Below are 12,724 nucleotides of genomic sequence, written 5' to 3' on the forward strand. Positions count from 1 at the left end.
GAGGAAGGCTCCCTGGGTGTTGGACCCTCCCAGCCAGGTGTGGGATATAATCTCCTAGTGTGCCCGTTTGCTTAAAGCGCAATATTGGGGTGGGAGTTACCCAATTTTCCAGGTGTTGTGTGTCTCTGTTCCCCTGGCTGGGAAAAGGGATTCCCTTTCCCTTTGCGCTTCTCAGATGAGGCGATGCCTCGCCCTGCTTCAGCTCTTGCTGGTCGGGCTGCAACAGCTGACCAGCACCGATTATCCGGCACTCCCCAGTAAGATGGGCTCAGTACCTCAGTTGATAATGCAGAAATCACCTGTCTTCTGTGTCGCTCGCACTGGGAGCTGGAGACTGGAGCTGTTCCTATTCAGCCATCTTGCTCCGCCCCCTTGATGCAGCTTCTTCATAGCATTGCTGGTCTTTACAATTTGGCATGTTTTTGCAGTGGCTGGTACCAGTTGCTCTTTTCCATGTTAAGTGCTTCCTTCAGGGTCTCTTGTAAGGCACGCTTGGTGGTGACAAAATCTCTCAGCATTTGCTTGTCTGTAGAGGATTTCATTTTTCCTTCACTTATGAAGTTTAGTTTGGCTGGATATCTGATTCTGGGTTGAAAATTATTTTCTTTAAGAATGTTGAATATTGGCCCCCACTCTCCTCAGGCTTGTAGGGTTTCTGCTGAGAGATCTGCTCATTGTCTGATGGGCTTTCCTTTGTCGGTAACCTGACCTTTCTTCCTGGTTACACTTAGCATTTTTTTTTTCTTCATTTCAACCTTGGTGAATCTGACAATTATTTGTCTTGGGGTTGGTCTTCTCAAGGATTATCTTTGCGGTGTTCTCTGTATTTCCTGAATTTGAATGTTGGCCTGCTTTGTTATATTGGGAGAGTTCTCTTGGATAATATCCTGAAGAGTGTTTTCTAACTTGGTTCCATTTTCTCCATCACTTTAAGGTATGCCAATCAAACATAGATCTGGTCTTTTTACATAGTCCCATATTTCTTGGAGGCTTTGTTTCTTTCTTTTTACACTTTTTTCCCTAAACTTGTCTTCTTGCTTTATGTCATTAATTTGATGTTCAATCACCGATATCCTATTTTCCAATTGATCAAATTGGCTATTGAAGCTTGTGCATGCGTCACAAAGTTATCATGCCATAGTTTTCAGCTCCACCAGGTCATTTAAGGTCTTCTCTACACTGCTTATTCTACTTAGCCATTCGTCTAACATTTTCTCAATGCTTTTAGCTTCTTTGCAATGGGTTAGAATATGCTCCTTTAGCTTGGAGAAGTTTGCTATTACAGACCTTCTGAAGCCTACTTCTGTCAAGTCATCAAAGTCATTCTCCTTCCAGCTTTGCTCCATTGCTGGTGAAGAATTGCAACCCTTTGGAGGAGAAGCAGTGCTCTTGTTTTTAGAACATTCAGTTTTTCTGCTCTGATTTCTCCCCATCTTTGTGGTTTTATCTACCTTTGGTCTTTGATGTTGGTGACCTACAGATGGGGTTTTGATGTGGATGTCCTTTTTGTGGATGTTGATGCTATTCCTTTCTGTTTGTTAGTTTTCCTTCTAATAGGTCCCTCAGCTGCAAGTCTGTTGGAGTTTGCTGGAGGTCCACTCCAGACCCTGTTTGCCTGGTGTCAACAGCAGAGGCTGCAGAACAGCAAATACTGCAGAACAGCAAATATTGCTGCCTGATTCTTCCTCTGGAAGCTTCTTCCCAGAGGGGCACTCACCTGTATGAGGTGTCTGTCGGCCCTACTGGGAGGTGCTTCCCTGTTAGGCTACACAGGGATCAGGGACCCACTTGAGGAGACAGTCTGTCCATTCTCAGAGCTCAACCGCCATACTGGGGGAACCACTGCTCTCTTCAGAGGTGTCAGGCAGGGATGTTTAACCTTGCAGAAGTAGTCTGCTGCCTTTTTTTCAGCTATGCCCTGCCCAAAGAGGTAGAGTCTATAGAGACAGTAGGCCTTGCTGAGTTGCAATGGACTCTGTCCAGTTTGAGCTTCTTGACCACTTTGTTTACCTACTCAAGCCTCAGCAATGGCAGATGCCCTCCCACCACCAGGCTGCCACCTCTCAGGTCACTCTCAGATTGCTGCACTAGCAGTGAGCAAGGCTCTGTGGGTGTGGGACCTGCCAAGTCAGGCACAGGAGAGAATTTCCTGGTCTGCCATTTGCTAAGACTGTGGGAGAAATGCAGTAGTTGAGCAGGAGTGTTCCATTTTATCAGGTACAGTCTGTGATGGCTTCCTTTGGCCAGGAAAGGGAAATACCCTGACCCCTTGCACTTCAGCTCACCTTCCTTGGGCTGCACACCACCCTGCTTAAGCTCACCTTCCTTGGGCTGCAACCTCTGTCCAACTAGTCCCAATGAGAAAAGCCAGGTACCTCAGTTGGAAATGCAGAAATCACCCGCTTTCTGCATCAATCATAGTGTGAGCTGATGACCAGAGCTGTTCTTATTTAGCCATCTTCAAATGGAAGCCCTCTAAGTGATATATTTTGAAGTCAGGTAGTGTGATGCCTCCAGTTTTGTCTTTTAGATCAAAGTTGCTTTGGCCTTGGTCTTTTGTAGTTCTGTACAAATGTAATGTGTTTTCCTATTTCTGCTTAGAATGTCATGGTATTCTGATAGAGGTTGTCAAGAATCTGCAGTTTCCCTTCGGCAGTATGTACATTTTAATAATGCAAATTCTTCCAATTCAAGAATGTGACATATCTTTCCAAGTATTTGTGTCTTCTTAAATTTCTTTCATCCTTGTTTTATAGTTTTCATTGTAGATATGTTATGCCTCCTTCATTAAACATATTCTTGGGGGTTTTATTTTCTGTAGCTCTATTAAATGAAATTGGTTTTCTAAATTTTTGCAAATAGTTAGCTATTTGCATACAGAACAATACTAATTTATGGATTATAATTTTGTATTATAAAAATTTACTGAATTTGTTTATCAATCATAAGTGTTGTTTTCATGAAGTCTTTAGGTTTCTCTCTACATAAGGTCATGTCATCTGCAAGAAGCAGCCATTTTATTTCTTCCTTTCCAATTTTTATGTCCTTCATTTCTTTTCTTGGTTAATTACTCTGGCTAGACATTCAAGTATTAGGTTGGATAAGAGTGGTAAATGTGTGCATCTTTGTCATGTTCCAGATCTTAGGTAAAAGAAAACCATTCTACTTTTCCCCACTCAATATGATGGTAGCTGTGTGTTTACCATGTCTGGGCTTCATTGTTCTATGTATGCATTTGTTAGAAACTTAATGTTTTGAGAATTTTTATCCTGAATAAATATTGATATTTTATTAAATGACTTTTTCTCTATCTAACATCTATCTATCATCTTTCTATCTACCTATTTTTTTTTTCCTTCATTCTGTTGATGTGGTGCATTACATGTATTGACTTGCATATGTCGAATCATCCTGGCATCCCTGGGATAAATTCCGGTTGATCATATTGTGTAATCTTTTTAATATGCTGTTGGATTTGGTGGGCTAGTAGTTTGTTGATGACTTTTGCATCCTTATTCATCAGGTATATTGGCATATATATATATATGTGTGTGTAAATATAGGCCTATACATGTATGGCATACATATATAATATATATTAAATATCTATTTAATTATGTATTAAATATATATTTTATATGTATACACACACACACACACATCTCCTTGTCTAGTGTGGGATCAGGGTAATACTAGCCTCACAATATGATACTGAAGTATTTTTGCCTTTTTGATGGTTTGGAAGAGTGAGAAAAATTGATATTATTTAGTCTTTAAATTTGGTTGAATTTCATAGGGAAGACCTTAGCGCACTGACTTTTTAAATGAGACTTTACTATTGCTTTAAACTTCTTCCTCATTATTTATCTCTCCTTGTTTTTATTTCTTCATAATCCAGTCCTATTTTACTGTATGTGTCCAGTAATTTGTTTATTTTCCTAGATTTTTCCAGATTTTGGCATATACTTGTCCATAGCAGCCTCTTATAGTCCTTTTTATTTCTAGTGTCAATTTTTTTTTCCTTTTTTTTAAAGAATCTTTAAGATTTTAGAGATGAAGTGTCACTTTGTCTCCCATGCTGGAATGTGGTGACCGTATTATAGCTCGATGAAGCCCAAACTCCTGGGTTTAAGCAATCCTTCTACCTCAAATTCCTGAGTAGCTGAGACAGGCATACACCACCAAGCCTGGCTAATTTATTTCAAATTTTGCAGATATGGGTTCTTACTAAGCTATTCTCAAACTTTGGACCTCGAATGATTCTTCAGCCTCTGTCTCCAAAAATGCTGGGATTATAGATGTGAGCCCGTCTGCCTGATTTCCTTTTTCTCTTTGTAATCTCCCATTTTATTTGAGTATTTTCTGGTTTGTTATGTTTTGTTTGTCCTGTTTTCAGTTACCTTGCTAAAGTCTTGTCAATTTTATCTCTTCAAACAACTAACTCAATATTTTGCTGATTTTCTATATTGTATTTTATTTCTATTTCATTTATTTCTCCTCTAACCTTTGTTAAATATCTTGTTTTCCTAAAAATTTTGAGTTTCCTTGTTCTTGTTTTTCTAATTCCTTGAGATGTTATCATAAATTGTTTATTTGAAATCTTATTACTTTTTTGATGCGTGTGTTCATTGTCGTAGACGTTCCTCTTAGAACTGATTTTGCTGTATCCATTCATCTTGCTATATTATGCTTCCAGTTTTGTCTCAAGAAAATGTTTAAATTTACTTTTAAATTTCTTCATGTACTCATTGATCATTCATGAACATACTGTTTAATTTCCACGTAGTTGTACAGTTTATAATGTTCCTTCTGTTATTGATTTTATCTTTTTTCACTGTGATTATAAAAATTATATGAGATGATTGAACTTTTTAATATGTGTTTTCTCTTTTGTAATCTGACAGAAAGTGTTCTGTGTGCTGTTGAGAAGAGTATGTATTCTGCAGTTTTTGAGTGGCATTTTCTGTAAATGTATGTTAGTTTTATTTTGTCTAGAGTGCAGTTTAACTCCTATATTTTGTCTAGAGTGCAGTTTAACTCCTATGTTGTTCTGTTGATTTTCTGTCTCGATTATCTGTTTGTTGCTGTAATTAGGGTTTTTAGTTAGTCTACTATTTTTGTATTACAGCTTATCTCACTCTTTAGGTCTATTAATATTTGTTATATATTTTCCCTGGCATGAGAGACACACATGTTTACAATTGTTATATTCTGCTGCAATATTAACCCTTTATCATTATGTAACAGCTTTGTCTTTTTAAAAATCATTCTTGACTTAAAGTCTATTAAATCTGATATAATAATAGCTACTCCTGCTTTTTTTTAATGTTTATTTTTCTTTTCCACTGGAATTAAATACCTTTTTCTACTTCTTTACTTTTAGTTTATGCATATTTTTATAGGTATAGTAATTTTCTTATAGGAAAAATATAGTTGGGTATTTTTATTTTATCCATTTAGCCATTTCTATATATGTTAATTGAAGAATTTAATCCATTTACATTTAAGAATATTATTAACAATTAAAGATTTAATACTGCCATTTTTAAAATTTTTCTCTGGCTGTTTTCAGATTATTTTGTCCTTTACTCCCTTCTCTTACTGTGTTCCTTTGAGGTCAAGTAACTTTCTCTAGTAGTATGTTTTAATTCCATTTAGGTAATTTACTGTATCTATTATAGGTTTTTGCTTTGAGGTTACCAGGAGGCTACGGAAACACTTTATAGTTATAAGAGGTTATTTTACATAAATTACAACTTTAATTCGAAAGAAAAAAATTAAACTGCATTTTCACAATATTTACCCAATAGCTGGACTTTTTCATGTCTCAATTTACATCTTTCTATGTTGTCTATCCCTTAATTGTTGTAGTTATTACCTTTATTAGTTTTCGTTTATACATTTATACTAAATATCAATTAGAGCATTAGAGTATTCTGACTTTGTCTATGTATTTACATTTACAAGTTACTTTTTGTATTTTATTTGTTATCTGTTAGTGTCCTTTTCCTTTAGAGTGAAAAATATCGTTTGTATTTCTTTCTTTTTTTTTTTTTTTTTTTTTTTTGAGACGGAGTCTCGCTGTGTCGCCCAGGGTGGAGTGGCCGGATCTCAGCTCACTGCAAGCTCCGCCTCCCAGGTTTTTACGCCATTCTCCTGCCTCAGCCTCCCGAGTAGCCGGACTACAGGCGCCCGCCACCTCGCCCGGCTAGTTTTTGTATTTTTCAGTAGAGACGGGGTTTCACCGTGTTAGCCAGGATGGTCTCGAACTCCTGACCTCGTGATCCGCCCGTCTCGGCCTCCCAAAGTGCTGGGATTACAGGCTTGAGCCACCGCGCCCGGCCTGCATTTCTTTTAAGAGAGGTTTGGTGTTGGTGAATTCTCTTAGCTTTTACTTGTATTGAAAAATCTTTATCTCTTCCTCATACATGAAGGCATGTTTTGATGAGTATAGTATTCTTGGATTAAAGGCTTTTCAAATTTTTGTTTACTTCAGCATTTTGACTATATTATCCCACTCTCTTCTTGCCTACACGGTTTTTATTTTATTTTTGCTGAGAAATTCACTGAAAACAGTTTTGGAACACTATTGAATGTGTTATGTTTTGTTGTTGTTGTTGTTTTGTTTTGTTTTGTTTTTGTCTCTCCTTCTGCTTTCAGTATTGTTTTTGTTCTTTGATTTTTGGTAATTTGATTATAATCTGCCTCTGGAAATTACTTTCTGGGTTGAATTTGTTTGGTGATGTCTAAGCTAACTGTTCCCAGATAAGTATTGTCTTTCTCCAAATTTGGAAAATGTTGAGTGCTTATTATCTTGAGTTGGTTTTCTAGTCCTTTCTTTTCTATCTCATATCCGTTGGAAACTTGTATTATGTGGAAGTCGTTCCCTTCACAGTGTCATATAAGTTCTGTGGCTGCCACTATGTCTTTTTTCTTTTTATTCCTCTGATTAGGTAATTACATGTTTTCTTTCTTTGACCTTACTGATTCTTTCCTGTTTGATCAAGTCTGCTGTTGGAGTTTTCTAATGAGTTTTTCAATTTAACAATTTTATCCTGCATTTCAAGGATTTCATTTTTTTATTATTATGATTTCTTTCTCAAATGCCTAATATTGTGTCTGCATTATTTTCCAAGTTTATTTAGCTTAGTTTTTTGTTTACAGTTTATGTGATTCCTGAACTTGTCAAAGAGATTTATTGTGAATTTGTTGTCAGATATTTAAGCATCTTCAAATCTTTTGGTGCATTATTGAAACTTGATTGGTTTCTTTTGGAGATGTTCATATTTCCCAGCTTTTTTTTTGTTGCTGTTGTTTAACAATGCTTGCTCTTTACATTAATATCTGCATGTTTAAAAAGATAGCCATCTGATTCAGCTTTTTAAGGTGTTATGCAGTGGTGTTAAAACTTTACTATTTAATATCAGAGCTGAATCAGTGCCCTGAGGATTCTTTCTCTACTGAGGAGAGCTTATAGTTGATAGCAGAACCTAAATAGTGCACTAGAGCTAAATCTCTTCCATGCTGTTGTTTTCCTGTCTGGGGAAGACTTATCATTACCATGAAAACATAATGCTGTGCCAGAACTTAAACCCAAACCTCTAGTAATGTCTGGGTTGGGGAAGGCTTAAGAAATAACTGGAACTTAGTTACTGACCTGATAGTTGTTTCTGGGTCAGAAAAAGGCTCTGTATGATCACCTGGGATATTTGTAGAATCTAACCAAAGACTCTAGCCTTCCCTTGGATTGTGCCTCCTGTACTATTGTAGTGCTGCCTAGCCCCTCTCAGTGTGAATTCGCTGCTGAGAGGACCGCAAATCTTCTGCCTTGATCTGTTTGCCATTTGCTATGATCAGTGCTTCTGCTTTTTGCTTCCAATTCAACCCAGGTGGTTCAGCCTTTCTGACACTCCTAACACCTCCTATGGGATGGAACAAAGAAGGCTTCTCACAATGATTCACACACTGATATGGGGATTGAATGTCCACCTGCAATTATTTTCTTCCACCTGTGTAATTGCAGGTACAGAGAAGTTTTCTGTGAGTGGTGCTATTTTGGTTTGGAGAATGGGTTGATGCAGCACAAATGAACTTTCTTCTTTCTGCTCATGGATTTTTTAATTTCAATGAACCCATAAGATTTTTCATTTTTCTCCTGAGCTCTGATGCTTTCAGAGTGGAATTTTTGTATTTCAGTATTTGCTAGTTGTATTTTTAAGAGGGACTGATGCTGGAGGTCTTCTATTCCACCATTTTGCTGATGTCATTCCTCAAATAATAATTTTATATTTTAGCAAATTATTTAGTTTTTAGGATTTTGTGTCTACTTGACATGGACATGAAAAGAAATGTACTCTTATCACTGAAACTTTTTGTATACTATTTTGGTTGTGTGCCTTTTCTAGTAATGAATGATTATATTTTAAGCCATATGTTTTATACATACACTTTCCTATAAAGAGACTAGGTGGTTCTGTGCATCAGCATATTGGGACAGAATATAACTACACATTAATAATTTCTCAAGTCTTTATTTTAGAAGTGTAAGTAACCTTTATTTTAATCTTTGTTATGTTACACCTCTGTAATGCAGAGAAATTTTTATCTTCAGGAAATGGAAAATTTTGTCCAGAGTTCAGGGGAAGACGGTATTGTGGTGTTTTCTCTGGGGTCACTGTTTCAAAATGTTACAGAAGAAAAGGCTAACATCATTGCTTCAGCCCTTGCCCAGATCCCACAGAAGGTCAGTAAAACCTGCAATCCTGATAAGCAGCTACTCACATAATGAGACAGCACGGCTTCATTTGGGTCTTGAATCTCATTTTTCACTCAGTATAACAGGCACTAAAATTTGTACCAAAATTTGTAAAGCATTATAGTAATGTACATGGGCATAATTGATCATTTGCCTACTGATTCTTGCTGTTACTGGAAACAACTCTCTTGACTGTCATTTGTTTATAATAAAATAGAAATAATAAATTAAGCCCCACTTTATATTTTAGGATTTGAAATCTAAAAACATGTGCCAACTATTACAAAAAAAATTCTGACATGTATTATTTCAAAGGACCAGAAAAAGGAAAACTGATATAAAAAAATGTGAAGAAGAATCAATCTCAAGAATATCCCTTCTTATATTTGAGTGTATAAAACTGTATTCAGGGTACTTTTACTTAGAAATAAAAGCTCAGATTAATGTAGTCTTTCTAAATAATTAGAGGTTTCAAAAGTTAAATGTCAATTACAATTATATTTTAGTAACTTAATTATTTAAGTAATGTAATTATGATATTCAACTAATTTTAACTTTATTACTGTAATTCTAGAATTTCACACTTTAGATAATGGTATATATAAACTATCCAAAAGATATTTCATTTTATGTTTAGCTAAAATACATCAAACTCAATAAAGGCAAGTATACTAATTAGGAATTTGAAATGTTACAATTTTAATTATGAAATTATCTGTTAAGTAGTTAGAAATATCTATGCCATCCTTTGTTTTCAAGTGTACAAAATTTTTATAGGTGTACCACAAATACAAATTATGTAAAAAAAAGGTCCAATCCCAAAGAAAATTTATCATGGAACAATGGAATTTTCTAGCTCATTCCTCTTCAATAAAACTATTAAATATAAGAAGAAAGAGACCAGGAAGAAAATAGAGAAGAAAAGACACCCGATTATCCAAAATGCACACATAATTGAAAGCAAATTATATCTGTGGGGAACTGTAAATCTGATGGTAGAAGTGAAATGGTCCCATGAGTTAAAATGACACAGAGATCAGGTACTTACACAATTTTTAATTCTTATATGAAAAAGGATTAGCCAGTACTGAATTATTTTTAAAATATTCATCGATATTCTTATTCTCAAATATTTTTAATTGGTAATAAAATAATAGAATACTTAATAGGCAACTGGTACACATTATTTTTAAAGATCTTTGTAAAACGTCCAACCATATCTTTCAGTGTTTACGCGATACCTCTGCATATCCCTGTCGGAACCATCACCTGAAGTACAATGAGTTTATAATTTATAACTATATCTACATCCTTAGAATGCTAATATCCTGTGGTTTAATCTGTGAAATACATGTGTTTCTTCCACAGGTGTTATGGAGATACAAAGGAAAAAAACCATCCACATTAGGAACCAATACTCATCTGTATGATTGGATACCCCAGAATGATCTTCTTGGTAGGACTATGAGAAAGTAAAAATATGAACTAGATGAGGAAAAAATGAATAAATGTTAAATAGCAAGCAAATTCAGCAAAGATTTAAAATTATAAAACTTTATTTTACTTACACTTTTGAAGCAGATATAATTAAAGGATTGACTAAAATTGTATAGATTAACACTTTCTATTGTTAAAATGAGAGTGACATGAAATGCAAAAGGAATTAATGCCTCTTTTTCTGAAGATAGAAATGATCTTTAGTAGCAATGCTCCATGGGCACTCCTTGTAAAGAAAATGCTGTACGCTTCAGTGAGTTATCTCATAGTTTCCATTTTTAGTCCTGAAATTACTTTAAAATTTTAGAATAAAATAACTCACAATTTCTCATCCAATTTGCATACTAGGTCATCCCCAAACCAAAGCTTTTATCACTCATGGTGGAATGAATGGGGTCTATGAAGCTATTTACCATGGTGTCCCTATGGTGGGAGTTCCCATTTTTGGTGATCAGCCTGATAACATTGCTCACATGAAGGCCAAAGGAGCAGCTGTAGAAATAAACTTCAAAACTATGACAAGTGAAGATTTACTGAGGGCTGTGAGAACAGTCATTACCGATTCCTCGTAAGTACTACTGCTTGTACAGACTGATTTAACGTTGATTATGTTATACATTATGCCAGAAAATGTTAAATATCACCCTGGTAGACATTTTTAGGGATTTTTCCCTGCAATATTGAGTCATTCATCAGCTTTGTATTTGGATAGTACTGGAAATTATAGTTCATAGAGTGTCAATGTTTCTTCATGGAAATATTAGGTTTAAGTTAACAACTGGCTTACTAAGCTTCTATTCACATCTTTATTTTACCCCATTTTGTTAAGAATATACTCTTTTTCAGTCTCTCCACTATATCTGTTTAATGCTATGCAACCAACAATGTTCTTGTCACAACCAGAATCAATCTTTTAGTCAACAAGTTTTTGGCTTGCATAACATATGCTATGGTTTATCTACCTGTCTTGTATGAAAACAAAATGACAACTTTTTAAGTTCTATGTGTGTTTTTGCCTTCCAGTTATAAACAGAATGCTATGAGATTATCAAGAATTCACCATGATCAAAGTGTAAAGCCCCTGGATAGAGCAGTCTTCTGGATCGAGTTTGTCATGCGCCACAAAGGAGCCAAGCACCTGCGATCAGCTGCCCACGACCTCAACTGGTTCCAGCACCACTCTATAGATGTGATTGCATTCCTTCTGGCCTGTGTGGCAACTGCTATATTCTTGTTCACAAGATGTTTTTTATTTTCCTGTCAAAAATTTAATAAAACTAGAAAGATAGAAAAGAGGGAATAGATCTTTCCAAATTTAGGAAAGATATGACGGTGTAATCCTGTTAATTCCAGCCACAAAGAATATAGTGAAAACACGTTACCTTTCTATTTTCATATTATCTATTCTGATATTTTATCTTAGCTATGAAGCCTATACTTCCACGATCATGAAGTTGTGAGTATATCTTATTCTTTCGTTGTATTGTCCTAGGTGTCTTTACTCTCTTCTCTCACTTTGTGACCCAAGGACATGAATACATCTAAATTTTCCTCTTTCTGATATTACTGTTTTCATGATGTCATTACTTCTATAACCCTAAGTGATAGGGTGACATGCAATATGCTGATTCCTGGTGTGTGCCCGAACACATGGATGTAAAGAAGTAAAAAATGTAAAATTCACAAAATTCAGTAAACCACACAAATCAGGTAAGTGTTCTATGAGATTAGCTTGCTATGAGAAACATGTTTCTTTTTCAATTTAAATAAGCCCTTCTCCATACCCAGTATCAGTGATCTCAGAAAATGAATTGCTAATAATGATGATACAGTATTACACTTAGAAAAGTTTGCTATATTTCCATAGACCACATCTTGCTGTCAGGCCCTATATTTCTGCCATCACTCAACCAATATTTTTTGTATTTTCTTGATGATAAAAAAGATCATTCTCATTATTGCCCTCAAACAACAAAATAAACTAATTTTTTCTGACATAGAGAAAATGTCAGTAAACTATTCAAGGTGAACAGATTATGTTGGGATCAGTAACCATTAGAAATATATTTTATTATTATTATTATTATTATTATTAATATTAATATTATTATTGAGATGGATTCTCACTCTGTCACCTGGGCTGGAGTGCAGTGGCACCATCCCAGCTCACTGCAACCTCCGCCTCCCGGGTTCAAGCAATTCTCCTGCCTCAGCCTCCTGAGTAGCTGGGATTACAGGAGCCTGCCACCACCTCCAGCTAATTTTTGTATTTTTAGTAGAGACGGGGTTTCACTAAGTTGGTCAGGCTGGTCTTGAACCCCTGACCTCGTGATCCACCCGCCTCGGCCTCCCAAAGTGCTGGGATTACAGGCGTAAGCCACCGTGCCTGGCCAGAAATATATGGTTTGAATTACTGAGTTTATAAAATTTGTTTGATAGTACACTTAATAAAGAAGATTTAAATGTCTATTA

The 12,724-nt window shown here is 35.6% G+C and overlaps 1 protein-coding gene across 1 annotated transcript in view; it reads left to right on the forward strand.

Annotated features, from left to right (window-relative positions):
* The window catches only part of UGT2A3 (UDP glucuronosyltransferase family 2 member A3), a 33,742-nt gene extending 21,645 nt beyond the window's left edge, over positions 1 to 12,097 (forward strand). The window contains exons 3-6 of the mRNA XM_025384811.1: positions 8,612 to 8,743; positions 10,124 to 10,211; positions 10,601 to 10,820; positions 11,276 to 12,097. Coding sequence (XP_025240596.1) covers positions 8,612 to 8,743; positions 10,124 to 10,211; positions 10,601 to 10,820; positions 11,276 to 11,555 — 720 coding nt within the window. The 3' untranslated portion in view covers positions 11,556 to 12,097. The remainder of the gene's footprint in view (positions 1 to 8,611; positions 8,744 to 10,123; positions 10,212 to 10,600; positions 10,821 to 11,275) is intronic.
* The last annotated feature ends 627 nt before the right edge of the window (positions 12,098 to 12,724 follow it).

This window comes from Theropithecus gelada, chromosome 5 (genome assembly GCF_003255815.1).
Source record: "Theropithecus gelada isolate Dixy chromosome 5, Tgel_1.0, whole genome shotgun sequence".
NCBI lineage: Eukaryota > Metazoa > Chordata > Mammalia > Primates > Cercopithecidae > Theropithecus > Theropithecus gelada.